This window comes from Mytilus edulis, chromosome 11 (assembly GCF_963676685.1).
Source record: "Mytilus edulis chromosome 11, xbMytEdul2.2, whole genome shotgun sequence".
Classification (NCBI taxonomy): Eukaryota; Metazoa; Mollusca; class Bivalvia; order Mytilida; family Mytilidae; genus Mytilus; species Mytilus edulis.
The window spans coordinates 74462285-74490057 of NC_092354.1; the positions used below are offsets into that span (position 1 = coordinate 74462285).

At 31.9% G+C, this 27773-nt stretch overlaps 3 protein-coding genes and 1 long non-coding RNA gene across 5 annotated transcripts; 2 read left to right on the top strand and 2 right to left on the bottom strand.

Moving 5' to 3' along the window:
- Positions 1-85: 85 nt before the first annotated feature.
- Positions 86-3686, bottom strand: LOC139496272 (uncharacterized). Its single transcript, XM_071284769.1, has 3 exons — positions 3450-3686; positions 1835-1862; positions 86-505 (listed from the first exon to the last, which is right to left on the bottom strand). The coding sequence occupies exons 1-3, from the start codon at positions 3684-3686 to the stop codon at positions 192-194; spliced, it is 579 nt and encodes a 192-aa protein (XP_071140870.1). The 3' UTR covers positions 86-191.
- On the top strand, positions 2230-3863 carry LOC139496274 (uncharacterized). The gene is made up of 2 exons (XR_011657588.1): positions 2230-2333; positions 3532-3863. It is a non-coding gene; the product is annotated as an uncharacterized lncRNA (long non-coding RNA).
- A 13115-nt stretch (positions 3864-16978) lies between these two features.
- LOC139496275 (uncharacterized) lies at positions 16979-21959 on the top strand. 2 transcript variants are annotated; one of them, XR_011657589.1, is made up of 5 exons: positions 16979-17143; positions 17391-17484; positions 20433-20626; positions 21027-21621; positions 21667-21959. XR_011657589.1 is itself a non-coding variant. In XM_071284773.1 (5 exons), the coding sequence occupies exons 2-5, from the start codon at positions 17415-17417 to the stop codon at positions 21921-21923; spliced, it is 441 nt and encodes a 146-aa protein (XP_071140874.1). In that variant the 5' UTR covers positions 16979-17143; positions 17391-17414; the 3' UTR covers positions 21924-21959. The 2 variants fall into 2 exon arrangements, 1 of the variants encoding a protein (XP_071140874.1); XM_071284773.1 differs by having other exon boundaries at positions 21027-21137; positions 21858-21959.
- Positions 21960-23270: 1311 nt separating this feature from the next.
- On the bottom strand, positions 23271-27661 carry LOC139496276 (perlucin-like). The gene is made up of 4 exons (XM_071284774.1): positions 27472-27661; positions 26452-26546; positions 24302-24398; positions 23271-23547 (listed from the first exon to the last, which is right to left on the bottom strand). Exons 1-4 carry the CDS (start codon positions 27524-27526, stop codon positions 23294-23296), a joined length of 501 nt encoding a protein of 166 aa, XP_071140875.1. The 5' UTR covers positions 27527-27661; the 3' UTR covers positions 23271-23293.
- Between the last annotated feature and the right edge of the window lie 112 nt (positions 27662-27773).

Here is a 27773-nt window from a genome sequence, read left to right on the forward strand (position 1 = left end):
TGACATATTGTCAACTCATATTGCAAAGAACAACAAAACAATTGAGTCAAATATATGTTAATATTTAAAAATACTAAAAGTATAATTGGCTAGTTCATTCAAAGGCAGTATTTATTAGCAAATATACAAATACTTATATGAAAAGCTAAGTAATGATATCTTGAACTGTGTCATTTTGGACCCTAAAAACATCAATCGACAAGAATAAGTTTGCAGTAACTTTCACAATTTTCTAAAATTTCTGTAACCAGATGTGGATTCCTACCAGATCTTTCTAAAGCTTCGAGTAGTTCTCTCATTGTTGATTCATCGTCTCTGTTTCTCCAGCAATATAGCATTTGCCTACTGATTTCACGGAGTACTTTTGACTTGTCGTATTCAATCTGTTCCAGACGTTCGATTTCAAGACCCAGTTCTAAGCCAAGAACCATCCACTTAATACGAAGACACAATTTGTCAAGCATCTCATCACTTGGCCAGAGATTCAGAATCTTATCAGTCAAATCTCAAACAAATATTTACTTTAGATTTTCATACAGTATAAGCTAGTACATGTTATAGCAATTTGGTCAAACTATGTTTAGGAATTCCGTTAGATAATATGTGTGTGTACATTTTAGAATGAAGTATCAACACCCTTAAAGATGGAGGTCTTTTTTTTGTGATTTTACTTTATTCTTCAAACATCAAAACACGTTGTTTTTTTTTTAAATAAAAACATATATTTTTAATAAATTACACTAGCAAGCATCAATATCATACTTTGAACTTACAATGTTTTTTTCAACATTCTGTCATTAGAGTTAATTTATTCGTTTCAACTTACCCCAGCAAAACATAAGTAATTCGCATCTATGATGCGATCAATTTTTAAATTCCTTGACACTTTGCCTGTTATATCACATCCTATATATAATTGATATGCCTGTTTCTTTTCCTTTTTTTGGCATTCGTTTGCTGACTTACAATATAAGCTTGTGGAACAAAACATATTCTTTTCATTGTTAGAAAATTCCTTATCCGGTAGCAAATCAAGACAATACAACACAATTTTTAGAAATATTTTGAAACGGATTTTTTCACTTAAATATATTATATATATTATTCAATCAAATCGTATAGCTTTATGTTAATATTTCATATCCTCCTATAAAATAATGTTAATGTAACTTGATTTTCGAAATTTTATGTCTTGCAAACTTTTTTGTTAGGCGACAGAAAATGGTCTTTATAATAAGCTACATACAAGGATATATTGTCGACGTGGTTAAACAAATGCATATATTGGTGAACCTATACAGTCTACCGTATGTATAATGACTTGGTGCAATCATGGTAAAATTTGTTTTGGCATTCAAATACAAACAGTAGTAAAAGAGCCGTGGTGTAGTGGTTAGTGCATCGGACTACTAACACAAAGGTTCCTGGTTCGATTCCCGTCTGGGATAAAAATTTCAGGAACTGAATTTTCGACTCTCCCTTGGCACCATTTGCGAGTATGGTCTCGAGGAAACGATGATAGTCCGTCGGAAGGAAACGATAAATGGCTGACCCGTGTTAAGAGAGAGCCATATCTCTTGCACTTTAAAGACACCATTGTAGATTTCGAAAAAGAGCAGGCTAATGCCGCTACAAGGCAGCACTCGCACCCGCAAAGTGGAAAGGGATTAATATAAGTTGCTGAACTTGTTTCCCAATCCACTATAAATAAATATATTTAAACTAAATACAAACACGTTACAAATAAATAGAATGTAGCACCTTGAACCTATTGTGAATTTTACTTTATGTCAGAGTGTTTGCTATCATAAATATATATTATAACAAATCATACCAGTAGTCACTTCTTCTTGTCGTAGAATCTACAATTAAACAAATATTTAAGTTGTCTGAACCTAGGCCTTTGTAGTAAACTAAGTAAACATTTTAACCTCATTTTATCCTCGATTTCTGATTGGTTCGTAAGTTTTTTCATGAATACTTTTGTTAGTGTTGTTTGTATTATTGCGTTTTCTTGACGATTACTGATATTGGTTATTTGTTTCCACTTTTTTCTCTTTATTTGTAAACACCAACAACATTATTTAAATAAAAAATACAAATGGAAAACGAAAGCCGTCCTTGCATATTTCTGATTTCATCTAGAAAGTGTATTGTTCCTGATTTTCATTTTATAAAAGATATTTTGAAACAAGAAATAAAGATTATGAAAAAAATTTAATTAGGATGAAGAATACCTAGTAGGAAACACCAACGCATTCAGGGTAAATGAAAAAGGTGTCATCATAGCGAATAACACAACATTCAACCACTTAACGGATATTGAGTTGTATGTAAGTATTATAATATGTCAAAGAATACAAATGTTAATAGATGCAGGTAAAGCAAGGTTAGAATTGACATATTCATATACAAGTATTTGATAATTGTAATATTCACAATGTTATGTAGTTTGATGCATATATGGGTACATCGACTTTACCACAAATTTAACCCATTTACCAGAGTAAAGATTCTCTCAGACAAGGTAAACGTTAGATGCATACATGGGTACATCGACTTTACCACAAATTTAACCCATTTACCAGAGTAAAGATTCTCTCAGACAAGGTAAACGTTAGATGCATACATGGGTACATCGACTTTACCACAAATTTAACCCATTTACCAGAGTAAAGATTCTCTCAGACAAGGTAAACGTTGGATGGGTTTGGTTATTATTCTTATAATATAAAGCTCTACACGTGTTCCGGAATTAATGCATCACTGGTTTTCAAACGTTTAGCTTTGAGCGTTTGACCGTTCTTGATTAAGGTTTCTCAGAAAACCGCATGGGACGAATATCAGTTAAAAAGTGTTATTTTCATTAAATTAAAAAAGTCATGTGATAACAAATATCTTGTATGTATTTGGTTTTCATGTTATATTTGTTATTCTCGTGGTGTTTTGTCTGATGCTTGGTCCGTTTCTGTGTGTGTTACGTTTCGGTGTTATGTCGTTGTTTTCCTCTTATATTTAATGCGTTTCCCTCGGTTTTAGTTTGTTACCCCGATTTTGTTTTTTGTCCATGGATTTATGAGTTTTGAACAGCGGTATACTACTGTTGCCTTTATTTTTGTATAATAACCAACGTATTTAGATTTTCTTTCTTTTCGATTTTTAAAATGAACGGTATTCCCTAATGCAACTTGTATCAGAAAAGGGCATACAGTACAGTTTTATTCGTGTTTTTTTTATAACTGGTACAAATAATCTTCTCACATGAAAAAAAAAAAATAAAACAGAGGGGTTCATGTACTCATTTTCCATCTAATGATTAAAATCAGCCAAAAACATCTTTTTCTGAAATCTTATAGTTTTACATTAACGTTGAATGAATAACGTTTTACGTTAGCATTGTAATTACCTCCATACTAACTGTATCATATGCCCTTACAGATTGATCGTACCTGACACATGGTATGTCTGTTGATTTTAACAGCATCCATAGCCTTGACGAAATCTCTACATGATTTGTTCTTCTCTCTGCAGATACGAAGGCTATAAAATTTATTCATAGGAATAGAATCAGAACCAATGGCATCAATTTCAGTATTAGAGACTCCAAGGTGGAATGCCATTTTACGCACTTCATCCAAGGTCAAGCAGTTACTAATACGAAGCAGCTGTGCGTCGTTGAGTAGCATCGACAGAACGGCATCTAGTATATCTGTATTAATTTATTTAAATGATAAAAAAAACCATAAGGGGATGAACATGTGTAGTACCCTTACTTAATATATCATTACATATCATCACCGATGCTTCTAACTGTTCTCGATTAACACTTATTGTACAAGAAAATTAAAAGGTTACAAATTGTACAGTTTAGTTTTTTTGTTTGTAAAATACAGTCTGAAGTTGTATATATAGTTTATAGTGCATTTGCAGTTATTCAATTTAAAATATGTTTTGTACATGAATAACGCCGTTAGTTTTCTCGTTTGAACTGTTTTACATTGTCATTTCGGCTGACTCTGCGGTATGGGCTTTGCTTTGCTCATTGTTGAAGGAAGTACGGTGACTTATATAGTTGTTTACTTCTGTGTCTTTTTGTCGCATGTGGGGGTTGTCTCATCGACAATCATATAACATCTTCTTTTTTATATTTGTATCTTGCTTAACTTCTGGACACACAGAAAATATATCAATATATTGCAATAACATCTTCATCCCTTATATATCATGTACTGTAGTACGCCGCTAGATTAAAACTGACGAGGAAAGGTAACATACGGCCAGCGAAAGCTCTTTTTTTGAGAGCCCAGGTGGTCGTGTGGTCTAGCGGGACGGCTGCAGTGCAGGCGATTTGGTGTCACGATATCACAGTAGCATGGGTTCGAATCCCGGCGAGGGAAGAACCAAAAATTTGCGAAAGCAAATTTACAGAACTAACATTGTTGGGTTGATGTTTAGACGAGTTGTATATACATTATGTACACAGCCATGTATCACCATCATTGATGGCGATCCGATGGATACATCTGTTGTAGAGTTGTCACTGACTCAGACGTACTTATAAATATAATTATCATCTGTGGTCCGATAAAAGTGTTTCTTAATTCTTAAAATGTGTGTCTGTTACTATAGTATGTAATTTTACATGTTTTATCATGACATATACAAAAAAAGTTACAAAAATACAAAAGAAGGACTCTTTGATATTGACTCAAATTGTGTTTACCTTGGCAGGAATCTGCACACTGTAAGATAGTCTGAAAGATTACAAAACATACAGGTGTGTTAAAAAATACAAATTGCCAAACAACAATCAAAAGAAAAAATGGTGGGTTGAATCTGGTTTTGTGGCATGCCAAACCTCGCACTTTTATGGCAATGTTAAATATAACATTAAAATGACAACATAATATTACAGGACTACAGACAAATAAATAGAACATATTAGCCAAAGAAACACACGAATAATAGCTAACAAAGGCGTCAAGTTTAAATTTAATACGCCAGAAACGCGCATCGTGCACACAAGACAGACACAGCATACACATCACGGATATTAAGAAAGCCTGAAGGAATAACATAACAATAATAAAGAACTGGGAGCATGGACAATATACGCGTCTCAATTCTGCATCTCCTACCATTGACGGATTTTTTCTGCAAAAACATGTTATAAAATCTACAAAGGCTACGTTTTGGTTTACGGGCGCAAAAAGATGTTTGACCCCGCCTCATTATGTTTGTGGCTGTCCCAAAATTTTACTTTGAGTGGTCCTGATGAGGATTAAATCAGAAAATAGTTGAAGTCGCATGCAATGACAAAGTTTTCTTTTTAGAAGTTTTCTTAGTTTACTAGTATACGATTAACTGAAAAGCATACTTGAAATGATCGAGATAAAAACGAGAAGAAGGAGAGACAATCAAACCTTGACGTTCGCCACATTGTCACGTGCATATTCCAAATGAGGAATTTCGTCAATATTTAATTAATTAGCAAATCAAATATTTATTCACAGCTGTAAGACCTATATTCTTTTGTGAATATTAAGCTCGTTTCTTGTTTTTCAATCAAATTTTCGATAATGGAACAATCAACTAGGATTGAGTTATAATATCGATAACAAAGTTGTGGTTTTAAATCCTATTTCTGCATGCAATCACTAAAGAAAACTGTTTTCTGTAATTTACTTATAAAAACTTACCCTGTCAGTGTACCAAATTTCTAGTTCAGATTTGGGGGTAATATATCCATGGTTATCACATACCCAACTGGTTTCGATGCTGTTTACATTCTTCGCATCTAGCAAGCAATTTGGTGACAGACATCCAGATTTCAACTTTACATCAAATGGAACGTACCTCTGTGTAATGTTATCACTTGTGAATGACAGGGAGTAGACTTCCGAAATTCTAGCAAGGTTTTGTTCTAAACATTGGCGGACACAAGTCGCAAGATCTCTAGTTACCAACTCTTTTCTATCCTTGTGAACTATGTACACTGCAATAGTATTATGTTCAGTTTTCACTACTAAATTATGTTTCCTGTCCAAGACAACAGCAACAAATCCAGAGAAGAGCAGGTCTACATTTTCATAACTTTTGACATTTCAAATGCTTAGAATGCTTGCTATGAGTCTTCATGGTATTGCATCGGGAACATCTGAAGCGCTGAATTCAAATATAAAGCCAACACATTTGTCAGATGTTAAATGTTTTTCAACAAAGGTTGTCGTATTTTGAGTCGTGATCATACAAGGTACAATATAACAATCCACATTTATCTTCTTTCCATTTTCTCTATCGTATCGTCTCATTTCTGATAGAATGTCATAGTGAACTAAAAGTTGCTGGAAATATTCTTTATGTTTCAGAAAGTTGGAGAATTTGTTTGAACTCCAGATATTTGACAAATCAGATTTAGTAAGTCGTCCCTGACGTAAACTTGCTATAATTGGGACAGATGTGACGATAGACTTCAGGACATCAATTAAACAAGTTGAATCAATTACTATGTAGCTTTGGAGCTTTGGATCATCGATATATGTTATCTTGCCGCAAATATTCTGAACGCCTATGAATAATTCCAACTCTTTAGTAGAGAGTGGCTTTACACCGTTTTGTGTATACAGTTTTTTGACATCTTCAAAACTGATTATATGTTTTCCCTCCTCAACTAAAGCTGCAAACAGCATCTCAAGCATGAGAAACTGTTTTGGTACCCTCTGTTCCTACTGTGGATTTTCAGTTATAGTCGTTGATATGCATGCTCTTAATTCTTCCATTTCAGGGTCGTTCTCATTTAAGGCATTAACAAAGAAAAGTTTTTGTAACATAAGATGGCTCTTGACATTCACATCAGTAAAACAAGCTGATAAAGTATTTAACAGTTGTGATCGTCTATTTGGTATGCCTCTCTAAAAGTGAAATGTATAATATTATATAACTTGTCTTTGAAAATAAGTTGAAATGGGTTTCCACCAATGGATAAAAAACGACTTATGTAGATATTTGAGTAGGATTCAAAATACGTTGCATCCATACGCGGTAAACATTTAAAAAGTTAGTTCAAAGATTTAACTTTCCCCTTATATAAAAATATCTGTATAACATGTAATGTGAATAAAAACAAAACCAAATATAATGTGAGCATATTATTACCTGACAGACAAGGTCTTTGTGGGTTGCTACAAATATCAATCTTGGATAATCTTTATTTATATCAGGATGGCTGTACAGAAGAATTGATGAAACCCATAGTCGGATATTTTCTGCAAAATCATGTAATAAATCCTAAAATTATTTCCCTTGGAAAAAGGCTTTCAATAAAAAAAAAATGATGACAACAGATTTAGAAGATTATTAGATAAGAAAATACGATAATTGATATTAGACCGTTGGTTTTCCCGTTTGAATGGTTTTACACTAGTAATTTGGGGGGCCTTTATAGCTTGTTGTTCGGTGTGAGCCAAGGCTTTGTGTTGAAGGCCGTACGTTGACATATAATGGTTTACTTTTATAAATTGTTATTTGGATGGACAGTTGTCTCATTGGCACTAATACCACATCTTCCTTTATCTATTAGTATTAATAAAAACAAAAACAAGTCTAGCAAGTAAGGTTGAAAGTTACAATTATAGAATAACTAATCGAAGAACTCAAATAGAAAAAAACATTCAACAAGTAACCGAACAACACATTAAATCTCGAATGCGCGTTTGTTGAATATTAGTTATTATTCTTTTTACATTGGCAATTTTTTTTTCATGAAATAAAAGTCGAAAATGTAAGGATTTTTTTTCTACACATACACAATTATCGACAACGTCATGACAATGTATAGTGTTGTATTACGTCAGATATGTGATTTAACCACGTTTATTTCGCAGGTGAACTTATTGATTTTTATTTCACTTTTCAACTTATTGTTTTTTTTTCCACATGTGAACTTATAGGTTTTTATTTCACTGCAATTCCTTGTGACCAATGAAATAATACATTTTAAGAAGCGCTCGAAATAATAATTCTAATTTGAATACTACATTAAATGAAATGCATATGCTTCAGAAAATGACTCTGTGCTTGTTTGTTGCAGATTAATTTTTAAATTTAGCACAACCATGAAAATCACTTGTCGATTAACAATTGTAAATGCTACAATAAAATCAAAATTGAAATTGTATTGCTGCTGTGCAAACATAATTTAAAAGAATGAAATAAAGATTCTTTAAATGATTTGTTTATCATTATTCATTCAAATCTAGAAAATGTTTTGCACCACACATTTACAGTAGAACATATATAATTAATGGCCTATACAGACCAGTGGTTCTATTCGGCAGCTTTGATTTTTAAAACCAACTAGAATAATCAATATATCAATCAAAGTACAGCTTACATAGTGTTGAAGAAATTTAGAGATTGACATATTATGCAGATACGGGTAAACTGTTACACTATTTTGATCATGAGTGGTCGTTTCTTTTTTAATTTGTAATGCTTGTATTAGAACTGTATGTGCTGTCTTAGTGACGTATGCCAGATTTCTGTATTGGTATTATATAACCTAAAGCAAAAAATAAAACTTCTTTCTGATTAAATCCAACTGACACAGATTTCATGTTATAGACATACCAAGTATTGTTATCCTTCTTTCCTCTTCTTTGTCACTTTAAGCGTCATTCAACTCTCTGCTGCCATTAAATGGGATAAGATAAATTCCATGTGAAGTGATAAATGTCTGATGGGTTGCATGGTATACTATTTGTCAAGCGAAATCTAAGACAGGAATTGGTATAACGTCTTGATCACTAGCATGGTCTGTTAAACTGTCATCTTCAAATACCTCTATTTTTTTAGAAAGTTTTTGTAATATATCATCATTTGGAATATCAGGTTGCGTTTTCCCTGGTAATGCACCCTTCTGTTGTATAACATTTTCTACTCTTACTGATTTAAGATATGATAAAACCTTTTGGTATATTGCTTTAGGAAAACTGTGAACACCTTAGGAAAAAAAATAAGCAGTGACTAGATGTCGTCGACAGTCATACCATAATGTTACAAGTAAGTTCTTCTATTAAGGGTGACTGGGGTATAGAAATATGGTCACTTGGTCTTCTCCCGACCGGCAGTAAAACGCTTGCCGAAGTGGGGCGTCCGTTTGGCTGTGCGGGATGTATCAAGTTCGCAGTCACGTCCGGTCAGAAGGGGGACGTTAAATCCGATGCCTCGTGTAAAGAGAGTGCCACGCTCTTTGCACGTTGACAACCCTTTCAACAACTCTATGAGGGGTCCGTAGGTGGCCTGTTGCAAGGCAAAATTTCTGTCCCTATCCAATATTCCCTCATTTTCCAGTGGCAGTCCAACTTTCCCCGACTATCATCCCAGATGGCCTCCATTGTATCAACCTACCTATTGTATTTATTGTGAACTTGTTCTCGTCCTGAATATGCATGAAATATTTGCCACTGGACGTTAAGCAACCAACAATCAATCAATCAATTCTATTAATTGGTATATAAACATAATAATAGTTAAATACAATAAGAAAATATTCCAAGATGTTTTTTGAATGCGATCTTCTTTATATGGTCTGACTTAGAAATATCTTAAACATTGAAGGATTATAAACATAAACTGCCAGAACCTCAGGGCGAGACACATTACTATTAGATATTTTGTACATGTCTGAAATTTGCTTTGGTCTTATCAAAAAATGTACGTAGCAGGGTATATCCATCAGCATAGCTTTACGGTATTGACTACCGCTTTGTAATGTCACGTGAATGATTTTTTTAAACGAAATCATTTGATGGGAGCAAGTGCTTGATTTTATATGTGTTAATTGACAATATATATTTCAAATTTTACACAGTTTAATATTCTTTATTGTAACACCCTTTTGTTTTGCACAAGTATGTTATAACTTTTTTTGTATATATATCAATTATACTTGTCTTGATTTTTATACAAATGATTTCATTCAACGGAGGACAAAATCAGGGAGAAACCTGAAAATCTAAAATGTATAGTCTGATAGTCTAACGAATACCAAGTCCTATAGCACTGTCTCCATGTTGATACTTTGCATCAACTCAAATGATAATTACTGCACGATAACATGTTTATTTTAGATCCCGTGAAATAATTACTATTTACCCTTTGTCTTTTTCAGAAGTTTCTGTGTTTTCAGATCAAATAGTAATTTTCCGAAGTACATATATATACCATCAGTACTCTGTCTCTCTCTTGGGATGGTTTTACCGATTAAATTCGACACAAGCGTTGTTATACCAGCTTCGTAGGCTCCAACTACTAGAATTCTGCTGTCAAACGATGGTACTAAATCCCCAGATAAAAGTTGTAGAAGATCATTTTTGTTATCTACAATTAAATATCATCCACAAAAATAACAACATGTTACCTGCAATAAAAATTATTACAGCCTCCACATAGGAAGCACTATAGTGGTAGTCGCTGGTGGCTGGCTACTAGAAATTTGTCTGGTTAACTTCTTTTTCATTTGAATTTGTTCATTATTTCAATTCATTTGAATAAAAACCATGGTTTTTATTACTTGTTAAATGTTTACCGAACAGTGTAAATCTTATTTTATATCTATATATTTATTTCTCAACAAATAATTAACAGTGGTTTGTACAGTCAACATGGTATTAGCAACAAAACAAGATATATGATAGAGATATGAAAAAAATACGGATCAATATCTGTACAATATAAGAGGAAAGGTTCTAATTCGTAATCAATTAAACTCACGTCTTGAGATTTTCCTTAATATTTCCCCTGGAAAAACAAAAACAAATCAGTAGTATTGTACAACGTATTATTTAATGGTTAAAAACAGAACGTATTTCTACAGTTAAAAATATAAACTATAAGAGTGACACGAATAACAATAATGCGCTAAGTACATTGATAATTATTGACACATCAGAATAATTATAAAAGGATTAATTGTGTTGAATGAAATGGACCAACATAAGTCTTGCTGATCATTTCGGCTGGGCTAAGTGGCTGTATATCTGTAATTATTTTAAAAGTGTTTGCCTAAATTTAAAATAAAGGTAGGACAAATATCTGTTAACTATTTGCGTCATTTCGAATAACTTTTACAACTTAGTTTGCTGAAATTTGTTGTGCTTCAATCTACTATACTTTCTGCAAATAATGCAAACATGGGGGAATATTCATTTTAACAAGAAATTAGTTGAAATTGTAATTCTTGATAAGATGTAGATCTTATTTTGCTAAAAGGTTTGGCTGCTTACTTTCTTCTATTTTTCTTTTTCTATCAAAGTCTAAAATAAATCTTATTTTAGTTTAGACCAGGCAAGTACTTGTAAAACAATGTACTTTATGATACAATAATATTTAACAAAAAAACTTTATTATAAATTCTGTTTTTAATAAAAGTGAAAATCGCTTCGCATTGATTTCTGTGATAGTAAATTAATTAACAGTATACATTTAGCCTATACAGTATTCTGTATGGTTGTCTTATTTTACACGTTGTAGTTTTCCCCAGTTTTTGTCAAATCAGCAAGCTTCTTTTCTTCAGACCTCTCTTCTTTCCTTTCTATGTTGACTATTCTTCTGCCGTCTGATGACTGTAACAATCTGATCTAAATGCGGTATTGATGGAACCTGGCCAAATATTTGTAGCGTTTCATGAAAGTCGTGTTTGCCCAATCATGTCTGACAATGTTCAATTGATCATGTGTCCTCTAAGCGCATAAAGTGTCCTCTAACTATTATTAAGCTCTGCAGATCTTTTAATTTGCCTCAAATTGTGAAGTCAACTAATAACTAAGACCTCCAATTACAAGCGACAGATATAGTAATTAAACTGTGTCTGTTCAGCATCATATTTTAATTCGCTTAGATGTTTTAACTGATATCTTTCCCCGGTTTTCCGGTTGAAATCCGAATTACTTTCTTCTTTTCTTACATGTCTTAGATTTAAAAAGATGTGTGTTCTCTTTTCCGTTATTTTGTACTATTTGTTTTTGGTTTTTTTCGGTCGTTTTCGCTTCTTTTCTGTAAATCGTGACTCTTTATGTAAATTATTGGACCGATCTTATGTTCTCATTTTCAGACAATAGATTTGTTTGGTAATCTCAAATCTAACGCACTCTCAGAAAATTTCTTATTTAAAAAAACCCAGTTAAGACTTTAACCATTGAGATGATAATTAGATCAGTGGAATACATTGATGCAAAGATCGTTTGTCTTTGATGAAGTAATCTGGCAACTGTTTTGCATTGTTTCCTGTTAAGTTTTTGTGTGAAATGTATCAAAAATATTAAAACAAAAATTAAATTGTAAGTCAATAAACCATCAAATACTCCCGCAGTTTTGTCCAACTCTCATCTAAAATGGGAAACTAAAATGTAACAAAATGTGATACTGTTTTTCCAATGATATTCGATAACATTTGGTGTGGTTTCAACTATAATTCATTGAAACTAAAGCCTACGAATACAAAAACTTGCTTGAACATTAAATAAATTACATGCTTTGCTAGTGATCAGGATATGATGTTTCGAATGTAATTTCTAAATGCCAATATGAGCACTTCGCACATTAGGGAATTATGCATCGAATTTTCTTGGAGGTTTTAATTCAAATAGTGAACCAACTATTAGTTAACAATAGTAACAATAATAGTCTTATGCTATTATGCAACAATAAAGTTTACTTCTTTATTTTGTCAACTTGAAAATAAGTTAAATAGAGAAACTCAATCGTTAAGCCAGAGACATCAAATGAAATCGGGGGAACACTGAGAGTGACCCAGGATGGCTTGTAGATTTGTCATGACTTTCACTTTAAATCGCATGTGCACGTTTTAACTGTTTTGATAAGAGGTGTCATTACATTTGTAGAAAAACAATAACAAAACACTATTGATGAACAAAAGACAGAGTTTTGCATCATGACAGTTATGCAAATAAACTCATATAACAAGATATAAAGAGTGTCGACTTTTTACGTTTACAAGATGAGACCAACCGTGCTCGCAGTTTTATATTTGTTGGTTTTCTTTTAGACAGAATTCACGTCACAGGATTGATTTTAATATTTTTCTAAGTTAAGACCTGCAATACATTGTAACTTATACAGTGATGGGCATGGTAATTATTATTCATTTTATCTATAATAATACATGTATCCTTTCACGAATGTATAGTGTCTGTGCTGTGTAGTTTTTAAACAGTGATTGAGATATCACTGATGTTGAAACACGTACTACATGTATTGGTGAAGGCGATATTATAAACTTTTGTTGCTAATTTCTATGTCATATACTCTCTGGTAAGAAATAGTGTCACTGCAATCATACCACATCTTTTTATTATTGTATAACAAAAACAAATGGGGAATACGATTTAAAACACTTTTATTTCATCAACAATATTAAATTCTATAATTCAGTATTCCTATAATGAAGACTTCCATCAGCTTTGAACAGAATAGTTTCGAGAAAATCGAGGAATTTCTCATTATAAAGTATTTTATTATTGTTGCATATTCAATTTAATAGTTCAATTATGTTTTAGTTATCTTCAACTTCACAGAATCTAAAAATGCTAATTATTTTAACGTCTTAGTCTCGGATGTTTGTAATTGATTTTGAAATATATCAATGTAATGTAATGCTGTAGCATGCAGTTAAGTAACTATAACTGATAAATGATTAATCAATGATTGCTTGATTGGTTTATCAAGTATGTTGAAGATGTTCCAATATACCGATAACCTTTTAGAATAGCATGTATTCATTATTACTGGTTGGATATAACATCGTGAACATAACATTTAAACAACTGTAGCGGAAATTAAGTTTAGATTTGTTAAGCGATAAATGTGTAGCTGCATCAGTTAGTGATTTGATGGTCGCAAATTCAGTTCACTTGAAAGGCGGTAGCGGAGGAATTAAACGGGTATTCGCAACCATAAAATCACTATTTGATACCATATGAGCTTAACATAAAAAAAAATATTGTTATCTCAATTTTAATGAAACTTATAGATAAGAGCGTCAAATTGAACATTTTTAATCCTGCATATAATGTCTGCGCTTGCGCATACGTTTTCATATCATCAATTGTGAATTTTATTCATGAAAATTGATGACGTTTTCTAATCAAAACGAACGTTACAAACAATATTACATTATAATCATTGAATACAACTGATAAAAGCAAAACAGATCATGTTCTTCTCTCAAAGTTATTCTCACTCCTAAACGTTGAAACGCTCAAATTGTCAACAGTTACTACAGTACTAATATGTTCGTTTTTAATACACATTTTATGTGGTTATAGTATGTGCTAAATAGTTCATACTCCACAATATATTTAAAAGTAACCATGATATGTTTTCATTTCAAGTCAAAATATGTGTTTTGTAATTTCAAATCTTGCGGACTCACTGATATTTCCTAATTTTGAAAATTACATTCAAGACTGCGAACATACGGATTATTGTTTAGATAAGTGTATCACACGACAATAACGTAAGATTTGTCGTCTTTGCTGAAGTGTTTACACGCATGTTTTGCATCTTTTACGTTTAATCGTTATCTCAAGATAACAATAATATTACAAAAAAAAAAGGAAATCAAATTGTTAGTCAGTAATCAATAAAGTACTCACCGTATTCCATCTTGAGCGTTTCTGAAAAAAAATTGAAAAATTTAAATTTATTTCATACCGATTATTATAAGGCATTTGACATTTGACATTTGGGTTGATTACTTTTAGTTTCGTTAAAATTCATTGAGAGTAAAGTTGAAGAATATGAACTTACATGACACTTATACGTCATGTGCATTTCAGAAAAGAGTTGTAAATGACCAAATAATTCATTGCTCAGCTATAGATCAGATTAAATGATTTACACCTGTACTCAGCCACGTAAAAATAACTTTATTTGAAGTTTATTTTAAGTATTAAATGAATTAAGAATCGTAAGATTATTTAATTTCATAGATTATAAACTTAAAAAATAAATTTTGGAAAACTGAAATAGGTTTCTATATGCTAAAGTTTGTCCTGTGTGCAGAATCAAAAGGTTGAGAAGCGATCGTTTTAAGTTTGACGGTACATAGTGTAAAAGGGTAAAGTATTTGTAACTGGTTTCTAATAATGTTTCATTGCGTAAATGAAATATAGAGAGTCAACAGAAAGGTACAGATATTTTTTTTACACATTTGGTGATAATTTGGTTATAATTTGTAAAGGATGTTTAGTTGTGCGTGATCAGGAGGACTTTAGTTATTTATAATTATAATTGATTTCTTATCACCTATCAGTGTCATCAACAGAATTTACAAATGAATTATTGGACACTGCATTGATTCGTTTATCCCAAAACATCTATGTATAGATGGACTTGTTTATGATAAGCGAACCGGTTATACCCCGCCCAGTCAAGTGATAAAACATAAAGTAATACATATATGTCCATTTTCTGGATCATAATTTATTCAATTTAAAATAATGTCGTCAATATAAACATGTAGCTGATTCTTGCCAAATAGTGAAGGTTATATACTTGTATGTGTTTAGGTTAAATAAAACGAACCCTTGTTAACTCATAAAGAGAAAACCTTAAACAATATAATTATCTTTTTGTTTTGAATTAAAGAATGGAACTAAGAAGAAGGAGAAAAAAACACCACCAAGTGGGATATTAGTGTCAAACCAACAATGCTGTCATACTATTTACCTCGTTATTTGCTTGGTTTACTCATTTGGATTTCGTTGCTCAGCTGCAGATCAGGTTTGATGTTGCAAGTCCGAATTGGAAGTTAGTTATGAAATTTCAACCTTTTTCTGGTCGACATCGGAAGTTATAAAACGGGTTTACCTATTTGCTATAAATAGATGTTACAATTATATTTCAACATGTAAATACCTTTTAAAAAAATAACATTACAATCAACAAAAAATTAACTGAATGGGTTTTGTTTTTACACATAATACATCTTTATCCGGATGTATGAATCATGATTTGAAAAGTATTCTTATAACTGTTTGTAGAAGTTTGTTTAATTCTACATGAAAAAACATAACTTATGCTGATGAAATAAAATCATTATAAAAACAACTGATATAACATTGGCGAAACATTTGTTTTTATCTTCAGTATGGAATCTTTTATTTTGAACATCAGCATAATCAGTTTGGAAGAGAGTTCTTTTAATTGAAAATCGTACTTCATTTTCTTCTGTTTATATCATAAGCCATTTTTTGGTAATCTTTCTTATTTGCTGTTATCAGATTTATTAAACAAATGATTGCTTGTGATGAACACCACATATATTTATATATATATGTTGTGGCAACACTTGCTTTATTAGTATAGTTATCTGGAGTGCCGTTAGAGAAAAGGCGACCTTTAAAAGGAAAACTGGCAAACCTAGGCGTGTGTGTTGACAAGGAAGTACGAAAATACTTGGAACAAAACCCAAGGAATATGACCACAAACAAAAACATATAAAAATAATATAAAAAACATTAAGTTTTCAATAAATAATAATTTTCGTAAAATTGTCATTGAATTCTATATCTATAAACAAACTTCTACAAACAGTCTAAATTTTTCTGGATATGATCGCGATCTTAATAAATTTTAATAAGATTGATTTGTATATGCCTTATAGTGCTAAACTAATTGAACCATGTTCTGAATTAAATGTCACTTGATGTCATTTGAAACCAATAATGTAATAACTAAGAGAACCAATGAATCATTCCTATATAACTTACATTTAGGTTACAATAAAGAAAAATACCATGTTTAAGTATTAATTGAATTACATTGATACTGCGATATATTATAATCAAATTTACTTAAATTATCGTCTTCATAAATTAAGAAGTTAAACTAAGTAAATGCGTACATGTAAATTTAAATTAACATGCGTAGTACAAACATAACAGTCAGGTCCTCCGTTTCCTTAAACATTTCCTACCTCGTGGTATACACAGATACAAAGTGTGATCTGTATAGTTTAAAACTTAAATAATCTAGTAAAGGCGACTGAAAGGAAACGCAAAATAACTGAAGCTAGAATCGTGTAGAGGAATATCAGAGTTTAGTGGGAAAAACATAATTGGTTAGTTGTTTTTTACTATTTTATATCTTTTTGGATGTGTCTTTTAATCAGTGAAACACTCCTTCAATCGCAATAAACTGTTTGATTTTCGTCCGAATTTCTTACTTTTCAATAGAAAACTTAACGTGTTAATGGAATGCATTGGAATATCAATATGTATTTGACTTTTTTGAGCAACTATTATTTTAAGATAAGCATCATTGTACTACACTGTATTAATAACCTACAAACTTCATCATTATTTCAGACTGTCTAATCTGTGATAACATTAATGGATAGAAATATAGTGAGTTACTGCTGTCTGTCTGTCATCATCCTGTTGGCATCACAATGTTCTTGTTGTAAGTTTCATTATTTGACGTATAATATAGATACATCATAATTTTAGAAGTTTTTTTCTAACGTTAATAATTCTGCATAGTTATACTAAACGTCATGTTTCTCACATTCAAATAATGTCATCACACAAACCATCAGAATTGACTGTTTTTGTGTTTCCGCCAGGTACGTTTTCGTTCACAAAAGACTCATCAGTTATCTTCCAAATAAAAAAAAACGTAAAAAGGGCCAAGCAAGTACGGATTTGAATAGCACAGGACCGTACAACTATATGGTAAACTATTCCTGAAGTAAGAAAGACTTTTAAACATTTCAAAAATTCAAAGTTGTGTAAATGTTCCGGACCATATGAGTATTTGGACCATATGCGTATGGTCATGACCATATGGATATATAATCATATGGTCGAGGTTACTCACACGTTTACTTTAAATACTCTTCATAATGTATGACCCTTCTAGTTTTCATGGCATGTCAAAGGTAATTCATTATATATTTAAAAAGTTAAATTTTTTTTTAACTAATTAAAAGAATAAGCAGTTTGATACAATTATTTTTACTCATAATTTGTACGTACAATAAGAAGATGTCAAAATCAAATGCACATATTGTAAAAGGAAGTTTTGTAACTTTTTACTCAACGTATTTTCCACGTAAATTGTGCATAGTAGACGACAAGGACCATAGTTTATCTAAGTTATCCCGTAAATATGGTGTACTGCAGCCATGTAACGATATTGGAGATCTAGAGATTCTTAAAAAACACCATAGACACATCGAAATGACCCAAGACCTCTGTATCACTGCACACAGCTGCAAAGAAATCTAGCTTTTCACTCGCAAGCAAAATGTGAAACTGAAAATGATCATGCACAATCAAGACATGCAAATGCAGAAAAGCTATGGTACCGTGTGGAAGTAAATGTCACCCTTATCATACGTACAAGAATACAATTAGCGATGAAAACTAATATCAACTGACTGTGGCATCTATATTTAATGTTTATGTAGCCTTTGAATTATAAAATTAATACATTCTCATGTAACCATCAATTTTTTAAGATAAAGTGTATCGTATTATTAAAACGTTTCAAATGCATATTTGAAAAAAATATGGTCCAAATACTCATATGGTCCGTCCCGTTAATGACCAAATGACCATACGCGTATGGTCGGACCATATTGGTATTCGCATATGGTCATGGCCATACGCGTATGATCCAAATACTCTTATAGTCTGGAACATAAACAGTTAATTTACAATTATAACCATATCAATGATAACTCATGTAAACACAGAGATGCTGGCTTATCCATTTTGCAATTATTTCAGAGAAAGCATATTTCCCGTCGAACTTCAAATTTCTCTCAGATAAATCTGTCAGTGACAGTAAAATGATAACGATTTTTAAGTTATAATAAAGCGATCGATAGAAGTAATAATAAAAGTTGCGAAGTAGAAGTAGTCTGGGTACTGTTTCATAAGTTACGAGTTTTATTGTTGATAAAAATAGAGTAACACAAATATAATGTGTTTGTTAGAAAGGATTTTAACGGCTGACCGTGATTGGACTAGAATAAGATTGATGTAACTTCACAATTTAAGCTATCATCGAACGATAGGCATCAAGGGCACGCTATTCTTTGAAAGTAAAATAACACTTTATATAAGTTGGATGATATCCCTTTTCTATAAATTTCTAATTTCCTGCATGTATCGAAAGCATAGATAGTATCGTGTTTAATTATAAGGGATAATATACTAATAAAGGTGACATTTTCACGCCTTTTAATACGACACCGGACTCGAACTTCTCTTGAACTGAATTTTAATGTGCATATTGTTATGCGTTTACTTTTCTACATTTGCTAGAGGTATAGGGGAGGGTTGAGATCTCATTAACATGTTTCACAACGCCGCATCTTTGCACCTGTCCTAAGTGTGGAGCCTCTGGCCTTTATTAGTCTTGTATTATTTTTATTTTAGTTTCTTGTGTACAATTTAGAGTTAAGTATGGCGTTTATTATCACTGAATTAGTATAAAGATTTGTTTAGGGGCCAGCTAAAGGACGGCTCCGGGTGCGGGAATTTCTCGCTGCATTGAAGACCTGTTGGTGACCTGCTGCTGTTGTTTGTTCTATGGTCGGGTGGTTGTCTCTTTAACACATTCCGCATTTCCATTCTCAATTTTATATGAACAGCCGCGTGTATAATACAGAACTCAAGGGTGCATCTGTACTTGTAGACAAATATGACATGTAACATACTTGTCTTCCTTCGTTACAAACCCGCATGTAATCGGCGAATGATATTTTTTAACAGGTGAACATAGAGTATAGTCTGACAGGTGAACATAGAGTATATTTTGACAGGTGAACATAGAGTATTATTTAACAGGTGAACAAAGAGTATATTTTAACAGGTGAACATAGAGTATATTTTAACAGGTGAACATAGAGTATATTTTGACAAACAATAGTCGACCTAAGATAATAACATTTAACACATCTTTAATAACACTTAACATTGACATGCATTAAGATATCTCTGCTCTGATACTGGAACAAAGCATTTTGAATACCAAGTTATAGAAATGATAAATCAATTTCGTATAAACTACCAATATTACCAATGTTAGTTAACCGATCGGGCGGACCTTATGTTTTAATTTGCATAAGGACAGTCTATTTGAAGATGTGTGTGATAAGGATGATTGTCGTTATAACTGTTATTGAATTATAATCACCTATCATTGACACCAAAGCATATACAAAAGAAACGAGTGTATGATATGGTACGAATAACTGAACAGTTCATTGATGAGTTTATCCCAAAACTCCTGTCTATAGATGGACTGATCTTAACTAAGCGAACTTCTTTAACCCCGTCAAGTAAAGTGAAATAAATCTAGTGATACAATATACATGAAATTTTAAATTGTCTTTTAAGACCACAACTTCCAAAAACCTGAATATGCATTTGATTTAGACAATGCAGGAAATGCAATTGAAGGCTTTGTTGATTCCGGAGTAAAAGAAGGATCTAAAGTTCATGTTAAACCTGTTGAAGGCTACCAGTTCTTAGAAGACGGAGAGGTAGTGGAATACCTACAAGTAAAAGTTCGATCAGGAAACTTTACTGGGGTAGGTTTTGTTTCTAATGTTAAGTTATATCAGTGAAATATTGATATAACACTCGGTTATGAATCTGGGGCAATTCACTTATAGAATGGTACAGTACCACTAAAGCTAACCTTTAAACCAAAATTGTAAAGTTGTTGCACAGAGCCAAATCAACACAGACAAAAATCAACTGAAAAATGACCACTTGAAACCCAAAACATTAAGAAAAAGAAACTTTAAAAGCTGTTAATCGTAAATCAAAAAACAAACCTCTGGAAAAAAAAACTATTGTAATGGAGACTTTGGTTACTTCAATTTATTACCAAAGAGGAATCCAGGTAATTGATGTCTTGAAAATCACTTAAAGACAGCAATAGATGTATTCTAAATTTAAATGGATTTGCTGAAATTTTCCTTGCAGGATGAAGAATATGTATTAGAAAACACCAACGCATTCAGAGTAAATGAAAAGGGTTACATCATAGTGAATAACACCGAAGCATTCAACCACTTTAAGGTTATTGAATTTTATGTAAGTATTGTAAATATGCCAAAGAGAAAAAAACTATTTATTGATGCAGGAAAAGCATGTATAAAGTGGACATATTCTTACATAAACAATGAAAAAATTATCCTAGAAAACGGCTCTGCGCAAAACGAAATCAAATTTAAACCAGTTTAAACATAAGTAGTTTACATGCTATGGTACTAAATGATAACAAATAGTTAGAGAAAAAACTACATAACATTTTTAGTTGAAAACGTCCAGCAAACATGTTAATTGGCGATATTTATCTATCTATCTATAGTAAATAAGGAGATTTGGTATGATTATCAATGAAACAACGTTTCTGAACTAAATGAAAATAATTACAACGAAAAAACAAAAAGATAAAAATATTATAAAAAAACCAAACAAACACAAATGATATATATATATATATATAATATATAGCAACGATCGACAACCATTGAGTTGTAGGCTTTTTTAATTGGACAGATTAATACAGAAGGAGGTGGATTAAACATACTTTTAATGGGACAGATTAATACAGAAGGAGGTGGATTAAACATACTTTTGACCGACCAATCCTTAATTGACCTTTGATATTTGTTTTTGTATATTTTTGTTTTTAAATACCTGTAAATTATATATATATAGACGTATTCCCTATCAATGATCAAAAAGAAAAAAAAAGGTTACTCCTTCAAGAGAAAACATTGTTATACTGTAACTTTGTTATTTATACAGGTTGTAATGTTCAGACTTGCTGATGTAGTCTCGGATCCAGTACCGTTTATTGTTGGGGTCATTTAAACAATTAAACCATTTATTTTTTATCTTAAATCAAAATATGTGTTTTGAATGTAATACACTTTGACCTTAACTCAAAGTTTGTTACCAATATTATGTCATTGGTATTTATTCATCCATTACAGTCAACAAACACACGAGAAATTCACATTTATTTTACAGGTACTAGTAATATTAAATTCTGTTTAACAGCAATGTTCTTATAAAAAAGAAGATGTGGTATTATTGTCCATGCGATAACTCTCCATAAGACACTAAAATAACACTAAAATTAACAGCTTTAGGTCACTATACGGCCCTCAAACATGAACAAAGCATGCACCGCATAGTCGGCTATAAAATTAAAAGGCCCCGAAATGACAAATGTAAAACAGAGTTGTTTTTAATTTTATGTAGGTGTTTTTCCTGTTTTTGTTGGGTGGTCGACAAAAAGTCTTCGAAATCAAAGGACATCTTTATGACGAAGCTGTCATACAAATTTACATATAAATGAATTTGTATTGTCTAATTATGTGTTTCGTCTTGACAAGTAACGTTGTTAACTTACTCCTTCAATCACATCTTAACGATTAATGGACGAATTATTGATGGTTGTTTGGATCCGTTTGGCTAGTCAGAATGCGGACGTTAAATTATTTTTTCGGGAAAATGGGTGCTACGATATATGCACGTTGAATAGCATATCAGCAACTCTTTAAGCTTACTAAGGCGGACTTGACTGTTTCGGGGCTACACTTAGCCCTTCCCGTCTTTGGGTTTTCTTTTCATGGTTATGTATGGATGAAATTGTTTGTCTTCATATCTTGATATTTTCTTGCAAAACTTTACGACAAAAGAGATGAATTCAGCTTTTCATTTCGTTATTCCAATGCTTTTATATCCTATCATGATTTTCTTGATAGAGGGTTGCTGCTCACAAGGAAGCTATTAAACCAAAGTGTTCCAAAGTTGAAATCATCCCTTCGTAAATTTTAGGGATGCCATCACGAGTTGGTTGACAGTTATGGAATAACCTTTCCACAGATGATATCGGATATGTTCCTCACGTCGTAATTACATTCCCCTTCCCTTTATGATTGTGACCTACCGAATTAGGGTATTTACTGGATTTGTTATAACATGATCAACAGGATGGGTGCCACATGTGGAGCAGAATCACCCCTAGTTTTTGCTGGTGTTCCTGTTGCTTTTCTTTAGTTTTATATGTTGTGTCATGGGTACAATTATTTGTCTGTTTGTCTTTTTCATTTTCGACCGTGGCGTATTCGGTTTATTTTCGATTTATGAGTTTGACTTTCCCTAAGGAATCTTTCGTCCCTATTTTAAGTACAATTCATGTAAATGTCTATGCAAGCTTATTTTCAATTTTATTTTCAACCAATGATGTTGCCGCCTGTATTCATCTCTTCTTCCTCACATATGAATAAATCATGGTCGTCGCAGTCCACATCATGCCATCGATAATGATCGTTTGCATAAAGAAAAACGCAGTGCTCATCGTTGCCTTGATGATCTGGCTGATTATCACCCCAATTTGTAAAGTTAGGTTTTGTAGCGCTTTGCACCCATTCCCATTCATCAAGAGCCGCCTCGTCAGTTAGGCCAATGAAATAATTATAATTGTTGTCTATGAAAAATAAAAATAAATTTCTTTAAGCAAAATAAAAGGTGTTATATTTACTGAATCAGTAGTGATATTTATCTATAAATCGGATATTCAAGACACCAACCAAGAATAATAAACAATGCAAAGAAGATGATTTGTGTACTGTGACCACATCGCTTCGTTTATCGAAAACAAAAAGTTGTAGAGCATGTTTAATTTTTGGAAAGGAATTCATATTACTATTAAGTCAAACGTATTTAACACATATTTGATGATTTCAAGTATCTTCACGAATTGTTAGGGTGTGGGTTGATAAATATTATACCATAGCCGTGCACTTAACTTGATGTATTCATTTTCCAAATTGGTTAAAAACACGTTTTAGTTTAAGAACGATTACCTTAGCTGTATTTGGCACAACTTTTTGGAATTTTGGGTCCTCAATGCTTTTCAACTTTGTACTTGTTTGGCTTTTTAACTATTTGGATGTGAGCGTCACTGATTAGTTTTGTGTAGACGAAACGCGCGTCTGGCGTATTGAATTATGATCCTGGTACCTTTGATAACGGTTTTACTGATTTAATTAAGGAATTCAAGTCATAATTTGAGGTATGAAATATATTAAATTGAACTACCCGAAGAAAACTCTGTAAATCAAACAATATTTAATTCGTATATTAGACTTCCAATAAGCAAAATCCCAGTTGCTATGTAGAAATTGGAAAATATTGGTGTCTAGCTACAGACAAGTGCAAGGATAGAATAAGCAAAATACCATTTGCATGCCTCAATCGGGCGTTTTCCTGTAAAAATCTGTTTGTCTCAGCATCTTGTATTTCCGCCAAATGTCCACCAAAAACACGGCATCGAAACTGAAATAAGTAATGAGACTTTCTCGTTGAATCATATTTGCACTTCAAGTTTTTTAAGTCTTTACTGAACATTTAAAATAGTCTTGATCATGTTATAAAGAGTCTAAGTCACTTTATACATATTGTCGTTTGTTAGGTCAAAACTGTTTAAACATATTGAAGGATCCGGATGAAATTTAAAAACAAGGCCTTTAATAGCTGACTATGCGGTATGGGCTTTGCTAATTGTCGAAGGCGGTACAGGAACCAGTAGTTGTTAAATTCTGTGTCATCTTGGTCTCTTGTGAAAAGCTGTTTTATTTAAAATCATACCACATCTTCTTTTTTATGTAAAATAAATATTAACCCAACTGTGTACATGACCCACACGCTATATATGGCAACAGGTATACCGTTGTGCGAAAATCATAAATCGATTGAGAAAAAAAAAACAATTCAGGGTTACAAATTAAAACTAAGGGAAACACAGCAAGTATAAGAAAAGAACAACGTCACAACAGAAATACAACAATAAAATGTAACACACAGAGAAATGAACTATAATTTAACAATGACTATTTCCTGACTTGGTACAGGAAATTTTAATATATAAAAAAAATGGTGGGTCGAACCTGTTTTGTATTTTTTTGGCATTCCACACCTCCTGCTTTTATGGCAATGTTACACATGTTAAATATAACATTAAAATGACAGTACATGTATTACATGATAGGACTACATTACTAATAAATAGCATAACATATAGGACAGAGAAACACACGAATAATAGCTAACAAAATGTGCCAGGTTTATTATTTAATACGCTAGACGCGCGTTTCGTCCATACAAGACCAACCAGTGACGCTCCGATTAAAAAAGTTCGAAAGTCAAAAAAAGTACAAAGCTGACAAGCATTGAGGACCAAAAGTTCCAAAAAAGTTGTGCCTAATACGGCTAGGAAACATCCCATTTTTGCAAACAGTAAGTCTTTATAAAAGGACTATACAATAGATATAAATGATAACACCGGTGACTAACTACAAAATAAAACGGATTGATAGATAACCTACACCAGCATATAAAAATTCACAGCCGCGTTAACCAAATCGATAAACGCACAAATCTAAGTGACGTGACATTTCAATTTCTAAAAAGGATAGAATCAGAATAGAATTCAAGATAAGTTTTGTAATGTTGATATAACATTTATCAATAACAGTGAAAATTACAATTCTAATCAATATCAAATTGTGGTAGTAATTATATAATTGTTTTATAATCTAGCTATGTCGGTATTTCTACTAAATCAAGCTGTAAACCAAATATATCGTATAATGTTAAAGAAACCAAACTAAAATCTAATAAATGAACTGGATGATTAATTATCTTTACCACAACACACGCGTCGGATTTTAAATATGCTATTTAACAAGGTTGATTTAGCAGTCTGCAGAGAGACATGTAACCTTACCCAGACACATCCGAGTCGACCAGTTATTAAGTTTGCTTTTACTATTAAATGTTGCGTGCTTAGCGGAAAAGCAGCAAATACCAATTGTAAAGTATTTGGTAACCCCAGTAATGTATAATGCACATAAAACGTGCTAAATTGCTAATTCAAACCTTCTTAAACACATGTTAAAAATAGATTATATCATGAAAATTGCTTTAAAGTCTATACAGGTATTTTATATAGATTATTGTAAGCAGATCTTGTCTATAATTCCTGTCAAGTATTCATTAATGTCTCTTTCGACAAAACAGCCGTTTCAAATTGGTAGTGAGGAATTTCTATTGTGAAGCGACAGATTACCACCATTTAATACTTACGAACATGCCTATTTCAAGTAAGGAATATGAAAGTAGTAGTCCATTCGTTTGATGTGTTTGAGCTTTTGATATTGTAATTTGATTATGGGCTTTCCGTTTTGAATTTTCCTCGGAGTTCAGCATGTTTGTGATTTTTTTTTCTCACATGATTGTTATAATTGAACCATCAGAATTTAATAACATTTTTTATATTGTTCTCAATAAATCATAAGACCGTCGTTATTATTCGAAACCATTGCATTACCTCTGCATTTGTCCAACTTTCCTCTTCTGTAGAAAACATATAACATCTATCCCGGAAATGCATCCAACCATGTCGGCATCCTTCATCCAGTAAAACTGAAGAAAAGGACATGTCTACTTAAGGATGTTCGCTGCTCAGTTTCAAAATAATTAACTTTCTATAAAACTAGTATATATTGATAGGGGATTCATTGAGGATCCAAAAAAGCTAAAAAAAAAAAATAGGGGTCAATGTGCTTGTTTTCGAGATATAAGCCATAAAAATGTTGGCGGGAAAATGTTCTCTCTTGATTTTTCTTAGCTCTATCAATGACCAGTTAAAGTTCTCAAAAACTATTAAGAAATAAATAAAATGTTATAAAACTTAAAGAAACGGCTTATAATCATACATGTAAAAGATTTATGAAAAGAAAAATAGAGGTTCATGGGCAAAATATTTTAAGGCATTCGAATGGATAAAACCAGAGGATTTCGAAAATCTGACAAAAATTCCAAAACAAATTTTAGGTAAAATGAATCATAATAGGAGATATTAACAATATATAAGAAAAGTCAAACTGCAGAATGTTAGTTATTTATACTTCCAATCCATAAGTCCAAAACTATTGAAAAATTGTGAGATTGAATATAAGGAGAGTATTTAAATATTTGTTTAAATAGACATCGAATAAATGTTGAATATTATCATGGCGGTTTGATTAACAATTATAGTGAATACGTTCTTCTTATAAAAAAGCTCTACACTCTAAATTTATACCGAGGAGCTAACATGCAGTCAAAGGTGACATCATAAATCTAAGATCAACATAGAATGAATCTGTGGGAGTTGTTTTGATAACTATAACGCTTATTAACCAAAACTGTCCAAAAACACTATCAAACTGAAAAAAACGAAATTCCTTAACTTACGTTCTGCAACTACTTCTTTAAAGGAATTTTTACTCTAACGAATCCAATAATACCATTATCCACTTATAAGATTTGTGTACAACTTGATAAATTTCTGATGATTTTTACTCACGTGCAGATGAAAAGGAGAAAACACAGAGCCTTAGGAATTTAAATAATTGAGACATGTCCAAATGATCCAGAGATAACCGCAATAGGAATAGGTTCAATATATAGTAGTACAAACAACACAGAACTAGATCACATATACAGAAATACCTGACATATTAGATATTTATCAAATCCTTGAGATGAAAAGTCCTTGAACTTGTGCCACTTGGTATTGTCTTCTTATAATATATAATGGCTGAAGATGAATTGCATATCAAATTATATGGTTTCAATGTTTATAAACGCATCTAATATGTACTTTAC

Excerpts from the sequence above, each read along its gene's own strand:
- LOC139496276 (XM_071284774.1), bottom strand. The coding sequence starts at position 27,526 with ATGTCTCAATTATTTAAATTCCTAAGGCTCTGTGTTTTCTCCTTTTCA. Across the intron at positions 26,547-27,471 it reads TTTCTCCTTTTCATCTGCAC|TTTTACTGGATGAAGGATGC; the intron begins GTGAGTAAAAAT and ends CCTTTTCTTCAG. Across the intron at positions 24,399-26,451 it reads AAAGTTGGACAAATGCAGAG|TTTCGATGCCGTGTTTTTGG; the intron begins GTAATGCAATGG and ends TACTTATTTCAG.
- LOC139496275 (XM_071284773.1), top strand. The coding sequence starts at position 17,415 with ATGGATAGAAATATAGTGAGTTACTGCTGTCTGTCTGTCATCATCCTG. Across the intron at positions 20,627-21,026 it reads GATCAGGAAACTTTACTGGG|GATGAAGAATATGTATTAGA; the intron begins GTAGGTTTTGTT and ends TTTTCCTTGCAG. Across the intron at positions 21,138-21,857 it reads TTAAGGTTATTGAATTTTAT|GTTGTAATGTTCAGACTTGC; the intron begins GTAAGTATTGTA and ends TTATTTATACAG.
- LOC139496272 (XM_071284769.1), bottom strand. The coding sequence starts at position 3,686 with ATGCTACTCAACGACGCACAGCTGCTTCGTATTAGTAACTGCTTGACC. Across the intron at positions 1,863-3,449 it reads ACAGACATACCATGTGTCAG|ATTCTACGACAAGAAGAAGT; the intron begins GTACGATCAATC and ends GTTTAATTGTAG. Across the intron at positions 506-1,834 it reads ACAAGAAGAAGTGACTACTG|ATTTGACTGATAAGATTCTG; the intron begins GTATGATTTGTT and ends TATTTGTTTGAG.